The sequence below is a fragment of the Brassica napus genome, chromosome C9, assembly GCF_020379485.1.
Source record: "Brassica napus cultivar Da-Ae chromosome C9, Da-Ae, whole genome shotgun sequence".
Lineage (NCBI taxonomy): Eukaryota > Viridiplantae > Streptophyta > Magnoliopsida > Brassicales > Brassicaceae > Brassica > Brassica napus.
The window spans coordinates 50,590-70,717 of NC_063452.1; the positions used below are offsets into that span (position 1 = coordinate 50,590).

The following is a 20,128-nucleotide window of genomic DNA, read 5'->3' on the forward strand; positions in this document are numbered from 1 at the left end:
ATGTAAAATGCTTGGTAAAGGTTTGTTATAAAAAAAAGTCTGATTGATATGTTTCATATATTATCCCGGGTTTGAAACTCTGGACTCAATGAATCAGAACATGCTCGAGGAAAGATTTGAAACAGCTGAAACGATGTCTCTATAATGATACATCCAAGAAAGACAGTGACGACAATGAACCAGAATTATTTCTCAGCTGATCGTCTATCTAAATAACAAAAGTGATGCATAACCTTCAACTTAGGTCATGGTCATCAAAATAGTTGCAACTATAATGAGAAAAAAATCTGTAAGGTTATCCTGAAAGAGGCAAATGCTGCCAGAACTATAGCTTCTTGAGCGTCCACCATCTTTCTTCGTTACGGTTATGCAGCTGATAAGTGACAATACTACGCATTTGGAGAAAAAGCAAAAAGAAAACCAGAAAAGTAAAAGAGAAAACAAAGCGGACAACCCCACCTTAAGCATAGGGAACCTTTTCTTTATCGAAATATGAAAACAAAGAAACTTGAGAGGGGATAATGTTTGAGTGGCCAGAGAAAGAGATATAGCTTTGAGAAAACACACCACACCATTATTCAAGAGATCTATCTCCATTATTCAATCTTTCCTTCTTCTTCTTCATCTTCTTTAGTATACTAGAGAGCAAAATGGAATCTGAGGGAGGAGTGTTGTTACCATTGTTTCACGAGCATCCTATGACGCCTTGGAATGATCATCATATGAGGAAAGGCGATTGCTGTGATTGCTTTGAACCTCAGAGTGATGGCTACTACTATTGTAAACTCTGTGATTTCTTCGTGCACAAGAAGTGTGGCGACGAGCTGTCTGAATTCATCAGCGACCACCCATCTCACCCCGATCACACTCTCCGGCTTCAAGAAAAACGAGAAGATCACGTATGCTATATATGTGATAGTAAAATCCAGAATCTATCCTATCGTTGCGAGATGTGTGACTTCCACATGGATCTACACTGTGCCAAGTACCCACCACCAGATATTATTGAAAATTTTGAGATGCATCCCCACAAGCTCACATTTGTCAAGGAACTGAGCGCCTTCCACTGTTCTGCAAAATGCGGGAAGACTTCTGCATATGCTGCAGGATTTTCTTGTGGATTTTATTACCAATGTAATGAATGTGATGCTGTAGCCTTTCATGTGGAATGTGTATGGCACCCAGCAGCACTAGAGCACTCAACAGAGGTAAACCACCCTTATCACTCCTTGCATCCTCTTAAGCTATTCAAGGGTCCACCACCTGACTATTCTGATGGTAAATGTCGTCTTTGCGGAAGAAAGGTTGATAAAGAATTGTTTTATCATTGTTCTTCTTGTAACTTCACCTTGGATTGGCGTTGTGTTGTGAATCCGCCACCACAATCTCTTTTGAACTTGAAAGCTCATGATCACCAACTCAAGCTTCTTCCAAGACTGCTTTCATTCACATGTAATGCTTGTGGGCTCAAGGGAGATCGAAGCCCTTACATGTGTGTTCAATGTGATTTCATGATCCATCAAGGCTGTCTTGGTCTTCCTCGTGTCATTAACATCAATCGACATGATCACCGTGTTTCTCGTACTTTGCTTCTTGGTGATGGTGCTATGAATTCTGTATGCGAAGTTTGTCACAAGAAGGTGGACTGGACTTGTGGAGGATTTTCTTGTCAGACGTGCCCTAACTATGTTGTTCATTCTAAATGTGCTACCAGATATGATGTTTGGAACATGAAAGAGCTTGAAGGAGTACCTGAAGAAGAAGAAGATATAGAACCATATGTGGTGATAGACGACAACACAATACAACATTTCAGCCACAAAGAGCATTACCTCATATTCAATGAGAATGGTGTTTTGTATGAGGATAAAAAACGATGCAGCGCATGCACCCATCCCATTGGTCTCCAATCCTTTTATGGATGTATGGATTGTGATTTTTCTCTCCATCAGTGCTGTGCTAAATGTCCTAAAAAGAAAAGGCATGTGTTACACAATGAACGGCTCACTTTATTTACAAACAAGGAGCTAGATACCTTCAGATGTTATGCTTGCAGTCGAATGTGCAATGGATTCATATACAAGGATCGGTATACGAAGTTGGATGTCTTGTGCGGTTCAGTTTCTGAGCCATTTGAACGTCATCACCACCATCCCTTATATTACACTTTCGTATTATCTGACAATTCCATTGAAGAGACGGGAATATGCAATGGTTGCAACAATAAGGAATATCGTCTACTCAAGTGCATTGAAGATGATTGTGGATTTGTAATATGCTTCAAATGTGCCACTCTACCACAAGTGGTAAAGCACAGAGTAGATGATCATCCTCTCTCACTATGCTATGTGGAAGAAGAAGAGGCAAGTGGTAAATACTGGTGCGACATCTGTGAGAGAGAAACCGATCCAAAGAAATGGTTCTACACGTGTAAAGATCACTTGGCTAGTTTGCATACAAAATGTGTGCTCGGAGACACTGCAGGACTCATGCCAAGAAGCGTACCAAAGTTGTTGGGCATACCGCATGAGGTGGTGCTGAATAATAGTGTAACTCGCCCATTTTGCATTCGGTGCAAGTCTCGTTGCATGTACCCTATCTACCTCAAGGTGCTTGGGTCCCCAGATATATGCTTTTGCTCTGTTGAGTGCTCTCTTGTTTACGTTTGATATGGGAAGAGGTAGAGCGAAATGAACAATCATAACTACAAAGTGTAATAAATATTAATAAGCCATGGAGGCAAAGCATAGGTTTTTTTGCTAAATAAGCCATGGAGGCAAAGCATAGGTTGATGACTATATTCTCTCACTATGCTATATATGGAGAAAAGGAAAATGGCAAATACTGGTGTGACATTTGGTAAGAAAGATACCAATCCAAAGAACTGGTTCTACACGTGTGTGCTCGGAGACACTAGGTGGCTCATGCCAGGGAACACGCTGAAGTATTTTGGCATACCATTTGAGGTACATCACGTCCATTTTTGGCATACCATTGCAATACGCTATCATCTTAAAGGTCAGGTACATACATTTGCTCTGTGAGGTGAATTAACAAGCTTCTCTTTGGGGTCCATGCAATAATCAACCTCTCTCACAATTTCAAGAGTAATCTGCAATAGTAACTAAGGTTGAAAAAGATTATAAGCATTTTGATTAGACAAGCGGAAGCGAGTATACAAGTTTGTAATCTACTTTTTATCAATGTACGTAATGTGACTTCATTATCCATGGAAATATTTGAAACAGCTGAAACGATGTCTCTATAATGATACATCCAAGAAAGACAGTGACGACAATGAACCAGAATTATTTCTCAGCTGATCGTCTATCTAAATAACAAAAGTGATGCATAACCTTCAACTTAGGTCATGGTCATCAAAATAGTTGCAACTATAATGAGAAAAAAATCTGTAAGGTTATCCTGAAAGAGGCAAATGCTGCCAGAACTATAGCTTCTTGAGCGTCCACCATCTTTCTTCGTTACGGTTATGCAGCTGATAAGTGACAATACTACGCATTTGGAGAAAAAGCAAAAAGAAAACCAGAAAAGTAAAAGAGAAAACAAAGCGGACAACCCCACGTTAAGCATAGAAAACCTTTTCTTTATCGAAATATGAAAACAAAGAAAGAGAAAGAGATGCCCACACTGTTCAACCTCATGACTTCTTCTTTTTCTTAATACACGTATTCAACCCCTTCCTCTTTCTTCATCTTCTTTAGTATACGAGAGAGAGAGAGAGCAAATGGAATCTGAGGGAGTGTGGTTACCATTTCACGAGCATCCTATGATGCCTTGGAATGATCTGAGGAGAGGTGATTGTTGTGGAAGATATGAATCACAGAGTGACGGCTACTATTGTAAACTCTGTGTCTTTTTCGTGCACAAGAAATGTGGCAACGACGAGCTCTCTGAATTCATCAACCACCCATCTCACCCCGGGCACACTCTCGAGCTTCAACATGAATCAAGTAACAGATGTGACTTTTGTCGTTGGAAAATCTCAAAGCTATTCTACCGTTGTGACATGTGTGACTTCGACTTGGATCTACACTGTGCCAAGCAACAACCACCAAATGTTATTGACAATTTTGAGACCCATCCCCACAAGCTCATACTTCTCAAGAAAGGGACTAAGTTCGACTGTTCTGCTAAATGCGGGAAGGCTAGTGGTGGACTTCCTTACAAATGTGATGAATGCGATGTATCCTTCCACGTGGATTGTGTATGGCACCCAGCAACAAAGATAAATTACTCACCAGAGGTAAACCACCCTTACCACTCCTTGCATCCTCTTAAGCTCCTCACAGGTCCACCACCGGACTATTCTGATGGTAAATGTCGTCTTTGCGGAACAGAGATTGGTGAATATTTTTATCACTGTTCATCTTGTAACTTCACTGTGGATTTCCATTGTGTTCTTATTCCACCACAAAAATCTCTTGTTGATCCGAAAGTGCATGATCACCAACTCACCCTTCTTCCAAGACTCGATTCTTTTACATGTAATGCTTGCGGTCTAAAGGGAGATCGAAGCCCTTACGCATGTTTTGATTGTGGTTTCATGATCCATCAAGATTGTCTTGGCCTTCCACGTGTCATTAACATCAACCGGCATGATCACCGTGTTTCTCGTACTTCCGTTCTTGGTGACGCTGCTATGAATTCTGTGTGCGGAGTTTGTCGCAAGAAGGTGGACTGGACTTGTGGTGGGTTTTCTTGTAAGAGGTGGAATGGGGAAGAACTCGAAGGAGTACCTGAAGAGGAAGAAGATACAGAACCATATGTGGTGATAGATGAAAACACTATACATCATTTCAGTCACGAAGAGCATCACCTAAGACGAATCCATGGGAATGGTATTATGTATGAGGAGAACAAAAGATGCAGCGCATGCACCCATCCCATCGGTCTCCAATCCTTTTATGACTGTATGGATTGTGATTTTTCTCTACATCAGAATTGTGCTGAATGTCCTAAAAGGAGACGACATGTACTACACAATGAACGGCTCACTTTAGTTACAAACAAGGAGCTAGAAGTCTTCAGTTGTGATGCTTGCTATCGAAGGTCCAATGGTTTCATGTACAAGGATGAAGATAAGGAGTTTGATGTCTTGTGCGGTTCAATTTCTGAGCCATTTTTCCATCCAAGTCATCCCCAACATCCCTTATATTACATTCCAACAGAAGAAGTAGAAATATGCAATGGTTGCAACAGAAGGGAATCACATGTCCTCAGGTGCATTGAAGGTGATTGTGGATTTGCATTGGGATTCAAATGCGCCACTCTACCACAAGTGGTGAAGAATAGAGTAGACGATCATCCTCTCTCACTGTGCTATGGCGAAGAAGAGGAGGCAAGTGGTAAATATTGGTGTGACATCTGCGAGAAAGAAACCGATTCAAAGGAATGGTTCTACACTTGTAAAGATCAGCGGGCTAGTTTGCATACAAGTTGTGTGCTCGGAGACTCGACAGGGCTCATGCCAAGAAGTTTAGCAAAGATTTGGGGCAAATCGTGTCAGGTGGGGCTCAATGATAGTGTAACTCGTCCGTTTTGCAAGGGGCGGTGTAAGGATCGTTGCAAGTACCCTATCTACTTCAAGTTGCTTGGAAGAATCTCAGAGACATACCTTTGCTCCGTTTCTTGCACATATTGGTTTCGTTGATGAGGAAAGATGTTTTGTTCGTTCAAGTTTCTTATATTCTTCCTTGGACAAGTTCACTTCCATTATGAATTTGATGATCTCTATCGAACTTATTTTTATTTTATTTTAAAAAGGTGAGCTGTTTTCTTATAAATTTATAGGTAACAGATTCTTGAGGATTTAAAGAACAATCGCTGTGAATCATAGTGTAACCGAGTGTTGTTATCACCATTCTTTGTGTTATCTCTGCCTATTCAAACATGGAAGAAAGATGTATCTCTCTTCTCTTGGGTAGAAAATGATTGCTTATCAAAGCATTTTTCAGTAAACTATTATAGAAGGAAATCGTGAAATCAAAGCATAACACAATGTCTCAACTCTCAACACTCTTGAACTTTCATGTAGGTCACAGGGGAAGCAGAATATACTGATGCCCCAGTGCCTCCTAATACGATGCATGCTGCCTTAGTGCTAAGCAAAATGCCACATGCTCGCATATTTTCAATATACTCGAAATCCAAATCTTCACGTGGTTTTGCTGGTATGTTTCTTGCCAAAGACGTTCCAACAGACAATAAGATTGGACCTGTGGTAGCTGATGAAGAATTATTTGCTACAGATGTGGTCACATGTGTGGGACAAGTAAGAAGACTTGAAACTTTTTATTTCTTAGATTATCGCTAAACTGTGTCTGGATTTTTTCAGGTCATTGGTGTGGTTGTTGCGGATACACATGAAAATGCTATATTACCAGCAATATTATCAATCAAGGAGGCTATTGCTGCTAAAAGTTTCCACCCAAACACAGAGAAAATGCTAAGGAAAGGAGATGTAGAGCTATGCTTTCAGTCAGGTCAGTGAGATAGGATAATAAATGGAGAGGTTCAAATGGGCAGCCAGGAACACTTTTACATGGAGCCCATGGTAGTTTGGTCTGGACAAGTGATGGTGGCAACGAAGTTCATATGATCTCATCCACTCAAGTAACCATAATATTTAGTATTTACAACATCATCTAAAATGTTATTGTTATCACTCTACAACAAGTTGATAGCCCTAAGGTCTCTATAGGTTATAATGTTATATCAACTAATTATGATTTTAAATGAAAAATGTTTTTTTTTCTGCTTGATTTAAATATATGTAGGATCCTCATAGGCACCAGCAATATGTTTCACATGTTCTTGGCCTTCCATTTTCTAAAGTGGTGTGCAAAACTAAAAGAATTGTGGTGATCAGCCTTCATAGCTGCTGCAGCTTCTGTTCCTGCCTACCTATTGAACCGACCGGTGAAACTCATACTGGACAGAGATGTGGACATGATGATATCTGGTCACCGTCATAGTTTTGTTGGAAAGTACAAGGTATCATCATCCTCTGTGGTTATTAGATAAAGCGTTTTCTTATTAATTGTTATTCCGATACTATTTACAGGTTGGGTTTACTAATGGTGGGAAAGTATTGGCGTATGACCTTGAAGTCTACAACAATGGTGGAAACTCTTTGGATCTTTCCCAAGCTGTTCTTGAGATTGCCATGTTTAACTCTGATAATGTCTATGAGATCCCACATGTGAGGATCAGAGGGAACGTTTGCTTTACTAACTATCCTAGCAACACTGCTTTCCGAGGCTTTGGAGGTCCGCAAGGCATGCTTATAACCGAAAACTGGATCCAGAGAATCGCAGCTGAACTGGATAGAAGCCCTGAAGAAATCAAAGTGAGTTGAAGAAATCATAATGTTCCTGAAAGTTCATAGGAATTTTTTCTCATGTTTTGATGTTTTCTTGCGTGTCAATTTAGGAGATGAACTTTCAAGTGGAAGGCTCTATCACACATTACTCTCAGTGTATTCAGCATTGCACACTGCATCAGCTCTGGAAGGAGCTGAAAGTGTCTTGCAACTTTCTAAAGGCTCGTAGAGAAGTCGACGATTTTAATAGCCACAACCGGTGGAAAAAGCGTGGTGTGGCTATGGTTCCTACAAAGTTTGGCGTTTCATTTACCAAAAAGTTCATGAACCAGGTAAGAAACAGTCCACTTTGCACTACCATTTCTTGCGAAGCAAGAAACAGAGTTTTTGTTACTTATCCATTTTTTATTTTGGGTGTTAGGCAGGTGCTCTTGTTCATGTGTACACAGACGGCACTGTTTTGGTGACACATGGAGGTGTAGAGATGGGTCAAGGATTGCATACGAAGGTTGCCCAAGTTGCTGCTTTTGCCTTTAACATTCCCCTTAGTTCCGTTTTTGTATCAGAGACGAGCACCGACAAGGTAATATTTATAATATAAAGTGTTAAGAAATAATATGTAACTATGTTTCAGGCACAAAACTGTTCGTTGCTCTATATTTTGATAGGTTCCAAATGCGTCACCAACCGCTGCTTCTCTGAGCTCTGACATGTACGGTGTGAGCAGATTAAAGCACGAATGGAGCCTCTTGCCACTAAGCTCAGTGGCAACTCCTTTGCTGAGGTAACTCAATGAAACATTCTTTGCCTTTTGATGAATAAAACTCTCTTAACCTGCTTTGTTTTGATTGGTATGTAGCTGGCAAGTGCATGCTATTTTCAACGAATAGACCTCTCTGCTCATGGCTTTTACATTGTTCCCGATGTTGGCTTTGACTGGATCTCCGGTAAAGGAAACCCATTCAGATATTACACCTACGGAGCTGCATTTGCGGAAGTTGAGATCGATACATTAACCGGTGACTTTCACACAAAAACGGTCGATATAAAGTTGGACCTGGGATATTCTCTTAACCCAGCCATAGATATTGGACAAGTACTTGAAACAAAACCACTTGAAATCATTAAGACAAGAGTGTTGCGTTTGTGTCTGAAACCTGAACATGTTTTGCAGATAGAAGGAGCATTCGTACAAGGGTTAGGATGGGTAGCTCTAGAAGAAGTGAAATGGGGAGATGCATCTCATAAATGGATTAAACCAGGGAATCTACTCACTTGTGGACCTGGTAACTACAAGATACCTTCCATTAACGACATTCCCTTCAACTTCAATGTTTCTCTTCTCAAGGTATATATATATATATGTAACAATAAAAAGCTTTGTGACTTTACTTGGAAGGCAAGAAAGTTACCCTAGATGTTTTTTTTTGCCATTAGGGGAATCCAAATTCAAAGGGGATACATTCATCAAAAGCAGTTGGTGAGCCTCCGTTTTTCCTGGCATCATCGGTTTTCTTTGCGATTAAAGATGCGATCAAAGCGGCTAGAGAAGAGATGGGTCTTGGCAGCAAATGGTTTTCTTTGGACACTCCTGCGACTCCAGAACGCATCAGGATGGCTTGCCTCGATGAGTTTACTTCTCCTTTTGTGAGTTCAGATTTCATCCCTAAGCTAATTAGTGTTTGAGACATGAGGATGATAATCTCACAGGGTTTCCCAACATAAGCACTAACGTTTGCACGAAGTTGTGTTTATACATAAGTGCTGTTTTGAATATAATATATGTCGTAAAGTATCATCCCTTATGTTACGATCTTTAATGTGAATGTGACCCATCATCATCCCTTACATTACATTCATATGGACGAAGATGAAACCTGCAGTGGTTGCAACTTGTTACAATCATTATGAAGCAAAAGTGTAAGGAGTTTTGGCGCATAGAGAAACTGAGCACTTATTATTCTCACTTGCCACCATCCCATATAATAACAATTTATACGAGAAAACAAAAACTTCCCATTAGTTGTGTTGTCAGTTTCCGTCCTAACTATAATTAACTAATCAATAATGATAACTATTTTAAAATAACTATCGATTTATTTATTTTTACGGATCAAATCGGATATCCGGTTAAAAATAAAAAAAAATTCTGGATATCCAAATACCTCCAAACCCCCCCCCCCCCCATTTATCCGATTCGTGCCCACGTTTTACATGTATGTGTATATAAAATATATATAAAAAATATATTTTTTTTCAAAATACACATGAAAGATAAAAATTTTAAAATAAAAATTAAGTAAAAATAAAATAACCCTACACAATAGTGAATTTTTTATATTTTTTTTATGTAGACCCTTTGTATAATTTGTAAAATCATGCATCTGATCTTTTTTATTAAAAAACCTAAAATAGTATATAGTGTGAACACATTTATGTAGAGTTTGACTGAAAAGTTTTTTGCATGTGACATCTTAGCGTATTCATTTTCAATTTTTTAAGATATAGTTAACTAATCAACAATGATAACTATTTTAAAATGACGACCAAAAGTCAGAAAGTAAGTCTATTCATTGTTTTATAAGAAGGCCTTTGATATTTACGATCTAATCTAGCGATGAAACTTGATCTTACTTTGAGATTACCCATCTTCTTCCCTTTTTCCCCTTATCTCTTCGTATACGAGAGCAAATGGAATCTGAGGGAGTCTCGTTACCATTGATCCACGAGCATCCTATGAAGCCTTGGAATGATCTGAGGAAAGGTGACTGTTGTCAACGTTTTGTATCGCAGAGTGATGGCTACTATTGCAAAACCTGTGATTTTTTCTTGCACAAGGAATGTGGCGAGCTCACTGAGTTCATCATCGACCACCCAGCTCACCCTGACCACACTCTCCGGCTTCAAGGAATACGCGGTCACGTATGCGATATATGCGAAAGGAAAATCAAGAATCTGTGCTATCGTTGTTGTGACGGGTGCGACTTCGACATGGATCTACACTGTGCCAAGTACCCACCACCAGATGTTATTGACAATTTCGAGACGCACTCCCACAAGCTCACACTTGTCAAGAAGAATACCGTGTTCGACTGTTCTGCTAAATGCGGGAAGGCTTATGGACTTTCGTACAAATGTGAAGAATGTGATGTAGCCTTTCCTGTGGAATGTGTATGGCACCCAGAAGCATCAGAGCTAAATTACTCACCAGAGGTAAACCACTCTTACCACTCCTTGCATCCTCTTAAGTTCCTCACTGGTGAACCACCTGAGTATTCTGATGGTAAATGTCGTCTTTACGGAACAGAGATTGGTAAATTATTTTATCATTGTTCATCTTGTAACTTCACTGTGGGTTTCCATTGTGTTCTTAATCCACCACAAAAATCTCTTGTTGATCCGAAAGTGCATGATCACCAACTCACCCTTCTTCCAAGACTCGATTCTTTTACATGTAATGCTTGTGGTCTGAAGGGAGATCGAAGCCCCTACGCATGTTTTGATTGTGGTTTCATGATCCATCAAGACTGTCTTGGCCTTCCACGTGTCATTAACATCAACCGGCATGATCACCGTGTTTCTCGTACTTCCGTTCTTGGTGACGCTGCTATGAATTCTGTGTGCGGAGTTTGTCGCAAGAAGGTGGACTGGACTTATGGCGGGTTTTCTTGTAAGAGGTGTCCTGGCTATGTCGTTCATTCTAAATGTGCTACCAGAAAAGATGTGTGGAACGGGAAAGAGCTCGAAGGAATACCTGAAGAAGAAGAAGATATAGAACCATATGTGGTGATAGATGAAAACACAATACAACATTTCAGCCACAAAGAGCATTACCTAAGACGAATCCATGGGAATGGTGTTTGGTACGAGGAGAACAAACGATGCAGCGCATGCATCCATCTCATCGGTCTTCAATCTTTTTATGGCTGTGTGGATTGTGATTTTTATCTACATCATAAGTGTGCTGAATGTCCTAAAATGAAACGGCATGTGCTACACAATGACCGGCTTACTTTAGTTACAAACGAGGAGCTAGAAGTCTTCAACTGTCTTGTTTGCGATCGAGCATCCAGTGGTTTCATGTACAAGGATGGGAATAGGAAACTAGATGTCTTGTGTGGTTCAGTTTCTGAACCATTTTTTCATCCAAGTCATCCCCACCATCCCTTATATTACATTCCAACCGAAGAAGAAGAAATATGCAATGGTTGCAACAGAAGGGAACATCATATGCTTAGGTGCATTGAAGGTGATTGTGGATTTGTACTGGGCTTCAAATGCGCCACTCTACCACAAGTGGTAAAACACATAGTAGACGATCATCCTCTCTCACTCTGCTATGGCCAAGAAGAAGAGGCAAGTGGTAAATACTGGTGTGACATTTGTGAGAAAGAAACGAATCCAAAGGAATGGTTTTACACGTGTAAAAATCAACAAGCTAGTTTGCATACAATGTGTGTGCTCGGAGACTGTACAGGGCTCATGCCAAGAAGCGTAGCAAAATTGTGGGGGAAACCAACTGAGGTGGTGCTGAATAATAGTGTAACTCGCCCATTTTGCATTTGGTGCAAGTCTCGTTGCATGTACCCTATCAAACTCAAGTTGCTTGGAACCTCAGGGACGTACGCTTGCTCTCTTGAGTGCGCATTTTATTTTATTATCATTCTTATTGAGTTGGACAGGTCCAGCGAGATAAATCGTTAAGATGTTTATTCGTATCAGTTTCTTACATTCTTCCTTCGGACAAGTTCACTTCCACTTTCAGTTGATCTCCCTAATGTAATATCAAAAGGCGAGCTGTTTTCTTTAAAAATATAGACAGCAGATTCTTGAGGACTAAAAGAATGATAACTGTGAAACAGAGCGTAACTAGTGTTGTGTACTTGTATATTTATTTATTTTGATTATGGCTATGGTTCCCACAAAGTTTGGCGTATGGTTTACCAAAAACTTCATGAACCAGGTAATCCATCTTGCACTACTATTTCTTGAGAAGCAAGAAACAGAGTTTTTGATTATGTGGTGTTAGGCAGGTGCACTTGTTCATGTGTACACTGTTTTGGTGACGCATGGAGGTGTAGAGATGGGTCAAGGATTGCATACAAAAGTTGCTCAAGTTTCTGCGTCTGCCTTTAACATTCCCCTTAGTTCCGTTTTTGTATCAGAAACAAGCACCGGCAAGGTACATTTATTATAAACATATCAAGCTAAATAGTTGAGATGTAACTATGTTTTGTGCTCTATATCTTGATAGGTTCCAAATGCGTCACCAACCGCTGCTTCTTAAAAACTATAGGTAATAGATTTCTTGAGGACTGAAAGAACCATCACTGTGAAACAGTGTATAACGAGTGTTGTCACACATATATCACCATCATTTGTTCTCTTTGCGATTAAAGATGCGATCAAAGCAGCTCGAGCCGAGGTGGGTCTTGGCAGGAAATGGTTCCCTTTGGTCACTCCTGCGACTCCAGAACGTATCAGGATAGCTTGTTTCGATGAGTTTACTTCTCCTTTTGTGAGTTTAGATTTCTGCCCTAAGCTTAGTGTTTGAGACATGAGGAGGGTGATCTCACAGGGTTTCCCGACATAAGCACTACTTCTGCACCAAGTGTGTTTGACACTTTTGCTTATGTGACCAAAATCACTGTCTGTTCCAGAACATATACAAGTGCTGTTTTGAATTATATATACACCTTGTAATTACATTCCACTAGACAGATGAAACTGAGAACTGACTATGAAACTAAGAACTGACTTTCCCTCACTAAATTACATAGCCGTTAGTATCAATCATATTTACTTCTATTTTTAATATATAAAAAACATTTACTTTTTTTTTATACGATCAGGCTTTCCACATATACCGTGGAATAGCTGTTAATTCAATCTTCAATATACTATTACAACATCTAGAGCACCTTGGAACAGCTGTGTATTTAATATTCATTATACAATGTACAAATGCAACAGCTAGAGCTCCTTGGGATAGCTGTGTTCTTTTTTTTTTTTTTTTGATCAAACTTACTTTCATTGAAACTTAAAAGAGTTTAATTCCACTAGTGGAGGATACAACAAGGCTACAAAGAGCCAAAGAAACTAAAGCACAGACCAATATACTGGACAGACAAATGGTAAAGCTTAAACAACAAATATTCAAGCAAAGACTTGATAAAGGTGATATCACACGTTCAACCACCGTTTTCTCCGAGAAAGGCAAGTCAGACCAGAAGACTTCTTCAAATTGACATTCCTGATCGAAACAATAAAGGGGAGGGATAAAAGCCTCCATGGTCAATGAGGTCAGACAGTTAACACCATCAAAACGAGAGACGATAGACATCTTCGCTTCTGCTACAAACAGAACCATCTTCAACACAATGCTCCCTATAACAATTTCACTTATAACAAGTGATAGATGTGGGAGGATGAAACACTCCTTAAAGGAGTAGGGAGGGCAAAGAGAGCCCAAACAAACCAGATTTGCTGAAAGGATACACAACTTCAGAACTTTCACTCCAAATTGCCACATGAGGAGAAAATGCCATGTCATTTCAAAAGCCATTAGAGCAAAGGTGGAAGTAAACCTGCATACTGCAGTAAAGGGACAACATCTGCATACTGCAGTAATGGACCATACACAGACCACAAAGGTACCAACAAAGGCCACAATAGCATAACCAAATGCAACCGAAACAGTCGGAACTAGAACGTAAAATCTCAGATCCAATAAGACCAGCTCTACCAACACATCGATAATCCAACCACACTCGGAAGCGTAGGGTAAAGAGTCTGAGCTTACTTGGTATAGGGGAGTAAGTACAAAGACTGTTCCATCCGGGAAGAAAAAATCTTTATCTGAGGCTAGCCCACCATCTGAAATCGTCAAGCATAACTTTGGATCTGAGAACTTATGGGGAAAACCAACGGTGGCCGAGAGATTGTACAACTGAAGAAACCCCATGACTGATAGAATATCAGGCGGAGGGTCAGGAGGAACCGGAGGATCTGCTACCAGCGACGCCATGGACGGAGAGGAGGAGAGTGAAGACGAAGAAGCTTCTCGTTGATACGCGTGAGGCGAAACCAACGGCGGCGAAAGGGTGGTGAAACCCTAATCACCTTTGCTATCGTCCTTTCCTAGAGAGCGTTTTTTTTTTCCATGTGTGTAGCTGTGTTCTCAATATTCAATATACAATATACAAATGCAACAGCTAGAGCACTTATTATTGTCACTCGCCACCATACAAGTTCAACGGGAAAAAAAAATATTTTCTCATAGGTGTATTGTCAGTTTATGTCCAAAATATAGTTAAGTAATCAACAACGATAACTATTTTAAAAATGACCAGCAAAAGTTTGATATGAATACGTAAGTCTCTATTCGATCTAACCTAGCCTTAAACTTTGATCTAACTTTGATATTCCCCATCTTCTTCCCCTTAGATCTTTGTATACGAGAGAGAAAAATGGAATCTGAGGGAGTGTTGTTACCATTGATCCACGAGCATCCTATGATGCCTTGGAATGATCTGAGGAGAGGTGATTGTTGTGGACGATATGTATCTCAGAGTGATGGCTACTATTGTAAACTCTGTGATTTTTTCTTGCACAAGGAATGCGGTGACGACATCTCTGATTTCATCGACCACCCATCTCATCCCGGTCACACTCTCCAGCCTCGATCTGATCCAGGTAACTTTTGCAATTTGTGTGGATTGGCGATTTTGAATCTATACTATCGTTGTGAGATGTGTGACTTCGATGTGGATCCGTACTGTGCAAAGTACCCACCACCGGATTTTATTGACAATTTCGAGAGGCACCCCCACAAGCTTACACTTGACAAGGAACGTATGAAGTTTTTGATTGACGGTTGTAGTGAATGCAAGAAGGATAATGATGGGTTTTCATATGAATGTGATGAATGTTATGAGTCCTTCCATGTTGATTGTGTATGGCACCCAACAGAAGTGCTAAATTACTCACCAGAGGTAAACCACCCTTACCACTCCCTCCATCCTCTTAAGCTCCTCACGGGTGAACCACCAGAGTATTCTGATGGTAAATGTCGTATTTGCGGTGAAATGGTTGATAGAAATTTTTATCATTGTTCTTCTTGTAACTTTACCTTGGATCTGCCTTGTGTTCTGCACCCGCCACCACAAGCTCTTGTGGATTTGAAAGCTCATGATCACCAACTCACCCTTCTTCCACGACTCGATTCTTTTACATGTAATGCTTGTGGTCTAAAGGGAGATCGAAGCCCTTACGCATGTTTTGATTGTGGTTTCATGATCCATCAAGATTGTCTTGGCCTTCCACGTGTCATTAACATCAACCGGCATGATCACCGTGTTTCTCGTACTTCCGTTCTTGGTGACGCTGCTATGAATTCTGTGTGCGGAGTTTGTCGCAAGAAGGTGGACTGGACTTGTGGTGGGTTTTCTTGTAAGAGGTGTCCTGGTTATGTCGTTCATTCTAAATGTGCTACCAGAAAAGATGTGTGGAATGGGGAAGAACTAGAAGGAGTACCTGAAGAAGAAGAAGATATAGAACCATATGTGGTGATAGACGACAACACAATACAACATTTCAGCCACAAAGAGCATTACCTCAGATTCAATGAGAATGGTGTTCTGTATGAGGATACCAAACGATGCAGCGCATGCACCCATCCCATCGGTCTTCAATCTTTTTATAGCTGTGTGAATTGTGATTTTTCTCTACATCAGAATTGTGCTGAATGTCCTAAAAGGAGACGACATGTACTACACAATGAACGGCTCACTTTAGTTACAAACAAGGACCTAGAAGTCTTCAGTTGTGATGCTTGCTATCGAAGGTCCAATGGTTTCATGTACAAGGATGAAGATAAGGAGTTTGATGTCTTGTGCGGTTCAATTTCTGAGCCATTTTTCCATCCAAGTCATCCCCAACATCCCTTATATTACATTCCAACAGAAGAAGTAGAAATATGCAATGGTTGCAACAGAAGGGAATCACATGTCCTCAGGTGCATTGAAGGTGATTGTGGATTTGCATTGGGATTCAAATGCGCCACTCTACCACAAGTGGTGAAGAATAGAGTAGACGATCATCCTCTCTCACTGTGCTATGGCGAAGAAGAGGAGGCAAGTGGTAAATATTGGTGTGACATCTGCGAGAAAGAAACCGATTCAAAGGAATGGTTCTACACTTGTAAAGATCAGCGGGCTAGTTTGCATACAAGGTGTGTGCTCCGAGACTTAGCAAGATTCATGCCAAGAAGTGTAGTAAAGTTTCAGAATCGATCGTTTGAGGTGGTGCTCAATAAAAGTGTAACTCGCCCATTTTGCAGCAAGTGTAAGTCTCGTTGCATTTACCCTATCATCCTCAAGTTGCTTGGAATCTCAGAGACCTCCTTTTGCTCTTTTGAGTGCGCATTTTTATTTTATTGGTTCGGGGAGAAATAGCGATATAAATGGATAAAACTATAAAGTGTAATAAAGTATGTCCATGAGGCAAGATGTTTATTCGTTTCAGTTTCTTATATTTTCTATTGGACAAGTTCATTTCCATTATGATCTCTCTAATAGTCTAATGTATGTTATCGTACCCATAAGATTTCTTATAAGGTTTAGTCTCTATCTTATCCATAAGGTTTGTTACAACAAAAGGCTAGCTAGCTGTTTTCTTAAAAACTATAGGTAATAGATCTCTTTACGACTGAAAGAACAATCACTGTGAAACGGTGTATAACGATTGTTGTTACTCATATCACCATCATTCTTTCTCTCTGTATTGTCTCCGCCTATCCAAAACATCAAAGAAAGATATGTTTATCTTCTCTTGGCTAGACAATCTGTTGTAATCAAACAAGTGTAGTATTTTACATTTTGATAGTGCCAAATGTCTTAAAAAGAAATGGCATGTGCTACACAATGAACAACTTGTCTTAGTTACGATCTAGATTGGTTTCTCATATCTGTAGTCATCTTTTTATCAATATCAATGAAAGCTTTCATTTTCTCTGCTGCTGTGTTCATCTACGTGACTTTATTATCCATGAAAAAATGATAACAAGAAAAAGACATGGTAAGGTTTGTAAATAACAAAAGGGCAGCTGTTGTGACTAAAACAATACATTCTTGAGAATTAAAAGGACAATCATTATGAAGCAAAGTATAAGGAGTATCATCGCACATTTCACCATTGCTCCTTCTCTTTGTGTTCTCTCCGCCTATTCAACCATACAAAAGACATGTCTCTGTGAGTTCTCTACCATCTCACAATAAAAAAGAACTTATATAGTTTTTGGTAAAGAATCAAACCTTCTGTAGTTGCTTATAGCCTTCCCCGACCGATGTAGAAACATTTTGGATATTGTAGTCTATCCGATCAACTATTGTGCCCTGATTGACACAAGAACACAATAAACTCATTGACACTTGAGAGAGAGCAAAAACAACCAAAAAAAAAACTTTGTATCCACTTTAGGTATATTTTTATATGCCTTAATGAGTTAAGATTGGAACCTGATCAATCACAAGAGCTGATAAGTCTTTCATTATCTGTGCAAGATCATTCACTGACCCCAACACCTACAAGGTAAATCTCAAGTTCATCACCACTGAAATGTAGAATCAAGCAACTTCTTTAAAAACGGTAAGAGTAATAGTATACCTGCTGTATTTCTCTTTCCCTTTCCGCTGAGACATGTTGCCCTTCCTTCAACGTGACTGTCTGGTGTTCATCAAAACCCTATAAATTTGTTGAGACAGTGTCAAGGGAAGGCAATGATATTTGATTAGGAAAACTAAACTGCTCTAGCTTGATAATTACAATGATATATAAGAACTTACCATGCCACCAAGTTCTTCGTCTTCATCCATTCTTGACATCTTTCCATTCATGTTAAACTCCAAATCTACTCCATCCTGACCCTTTGATTTGAGAAGCCAAAACAATTAAGAGCATCAACTTAGGGTACAACATTCAAAGAAAAAATATAACAAAATACCTCTTTCTGCTGCTGGAGACGTTTCAGATAAGTAGACTGTTTTCTGCGGAGCTCCATGGAGAGGCTCTGAAGATCTGTTGCAAGAGAACGCTGTCAAAAAACAGTGTGTCAACGAGTAGGTCAAGTCCATTAGAGATCCCCACTAACAGATGCACACATATCTTTAACCTCAAGCTACAAACTCAGAACATATAATAAACCTAACTGATGATAATGTCAACTAGAATGGTAATGAGAATATTTTCTCATATGAGATATAGTTTAACCCAAATTCCTCTAGAATATACATAGATTCTCTACATGGTCACACACTCTTTATCCATAACAAGCTTTCAATATCAAAGAAGTTCAGCAATTACCTGCACATTTTTCCTGAGATTAGATTCTTCTGAAGGCCCTCCTCCCCTAGTAGATAAATTGTGTAACCTCTTCTCTGACTTCCTCAACAGATCGGTGATTTCATGAGTGATCATCTCAACAGCACGTTGATCCCCTCTGTTATCCCCAAACGTAGGCATTAGAGCCTTTGAATGAGCCTTAGCTAGCTCACCCATCTTGTCTCTCACCTTCTGTATATTAAAAGTGATCTCCTCAGAATCATCCACCCAAGCTGGTGGCAGACCAATTGTGAAGGCATCATTGCTACTGCAATAACATTCACAAATAACAATAAAGTTTGCATTTTTATTCATACCCATAAAGAAACAATTCGATTCAATCATCAAGTTTGCATTTTTATTCAAACCCATCAACAAATTTTGCATTTTATTCAAACCCATCAAGAAAGTTTGCATTTTTATTCAAACCCATCAACAAATTTTGCATCATCAAAGAACAAGAACACAGAAACTACCTTGAAGGACCAGGATCATTGGTGCTCAAAGGAGCATAAGAGGAGTGGTTGGACCGAGCAAAAGAGCCGCTAACCATTTCGATCACGGGACCACCGAACGAATCGGATAAAGGAGCACGCGCGCTCTTACACGCGTCTCTGTGTTTCCTGTACACCGTCGTTCGGTTCCTCGTCGCCATCAAAAGCCAAATCAAACTCAAGACACGAGATCCTGTTTCCGAGCTTCGGATTTCACGGTACTTGGGTCGTCGGAAGAAAAGTAATGAATCTGAATCGCAAAGCGTTCTCTGGTTTAGCGCGTGGCCGTAGACTTAACGAAGACGGAGAGTTATTTGGGCTTTTAGCTGTTAATTGGGCCTTTTGGGAGATCAAGTGGAGTAGACGTTTGAAGTCAGTCACTTTTCTCCCTGCCTAGCGGTGCCGGACGCTCGGTTTTCGGTTATGTTCGGTTTATTCGGTTTTTGGATTATCCAGGAACTGGACATTTTTTTTATTGGTTCGGATAATGTCGAGTCCAGGTTGGGTTTCTATTTTGTATAAATTCCGAAGTGAATATAATTATAAATTATTATAAATCTTAAAAACCAAAAAATCCCGAAAACTTGAGTTAACTCCAAAAAAAAAAACGAAAACAATTTCGGGTAGTTTGAGTATTTTAGATATTTTTATTTATAAATTATATTTGGATGAACGATCTATTTCCCTACGAAAAGTATCGTATAGCATCAGATCTCCATCGAACTATCACTTTATGTTAAAACTCCATGAATTTAAAGTTGTCAACTTATTTCTCTCCAAATTATAAGTTGTAAATTGATTTCTCCCCAAATCTAGTTCAGAACTTAATTGTCCATAGACTATGGTTTTAATCGGTTTACTATTAACCCACCAATTTTAAACTAATTAAACCCAAGAAAACCTTATTGTTTTT

The 20,128-nt window shown here is 39.7% G+C and overlaps 4 protein-coding genes and 1 pseudogene across 6 annotated transcripts; 4 read left to right on the forward strand and 1 right to left on the reverse strand.

Moving 5' to 3' along the window:
• The first annotated feature begins 521 nt into the window (after nucleotides 1-521).
• LOC106365500 lies at nucleotides 522-3,247 on the forward strand. The gene has a single exon (XM_013804916.3). It carries the CDS (start codon nucleotides 651-653, stop codon nucleotides 2,667-2,669), a length of 2,019 nt encoding a protein of 672 aa, XP_013660370.2. The 5' UTR covers nucleotides 522-650; the 3' UTR covers nucleotides 2,670-3,247.
• A 299-nt stretch (nucleotides 3,248-3,546) lies between these two features.
• On the forward strand, nucleotides 3,547-17,465 carry LOC106365501. Of its 2 annotated transcripts, XM_048770180.1 has the most exons (2): nucleotides 3,547-4,728; nucleotides 15,801-17,465. In XM_048770180.1, the coding sequence occupies exons 1-2, from the start codon at nucleotides 3,746-3,748 to the stop codon at nucleotides 16,795-16,797; spliced, it is 1,980 nt and encodes a 659-aa protein (XP_048626137.1). In that variant the 5' UTR covers nucleotides 3,547-3,745; the 3' UTR covers nucleotides 16,798-17,465. The 2 variants fall into 2 exon arrangements, with proteins under 2 accessions (XP_048626137.1, XP_013660371.2); XM_013804917.3 differs by lacking the exon at nucleotides 3,547-4,728 and having other exon boundaries at nucleotides 14,769-17,465.
• LOC111200820 lies at nucleotides 4,851-9,302 on the forward strand (annotated as a pseudogene).
• On the forward strand, nucleotides 9,535-12,286 carry LOC106365503. Its single transcript, XM_048770179.1, has one exon. It carries the CDS (start codon nucleotides 10,034-10,036, stop codon nucleotides 12,044-12,046), a length of 2,013 nt encoding a protein of 670 aa, XP_048626136.1. The 5' UTR covers nucleotides 9,535-10,033; the 3' UTR covers nucleotides 12,047-12,286.
• LOC106365506 (syntaxin-42) lies at nucleotides 17,359-19,503 on the reverse strand. Of its 2 annotated transcripts, none has more exons than XM_048770183.1 (8): nucleotides 19,198-19,503; nucleotides 18,704-18,986; nucleotides 18,345-18,434; nucleotides 18,187-18,267; nucleotides 18,008-18,085; nucleotides 17,860-17,925; nucleotides 17,656-17,736; nucleotides 17,359-17,564 (listed from the first exon to the last, which is right to left on the reverse strand). In XM_048770183.1, the coding sequence occupies exons 1-8, from the start codon at nucleotides 19,374-19,376 to the stop codon at nucleotides 17,457-17,459; spliced, it is 966 nt and encodes a 321-aa protein (XP_048626140.1). In that variant the 5' UTR covers nucleotides 19,377-19,503; the 3' UTR covers nucleotides 17,359-17,456. The 2 variants fall into 2 exon arrangements, with proteins under 2 accessions (XP_048626140.1, XP_048626139.1); XM_048770182.1 differs by having other exon boundaries at nucleotides 18,704-18,989; nucleotides 19,198-19,497.
• Nucleotides 19,504-20,128: the final 625 nt, after the last annotated feature.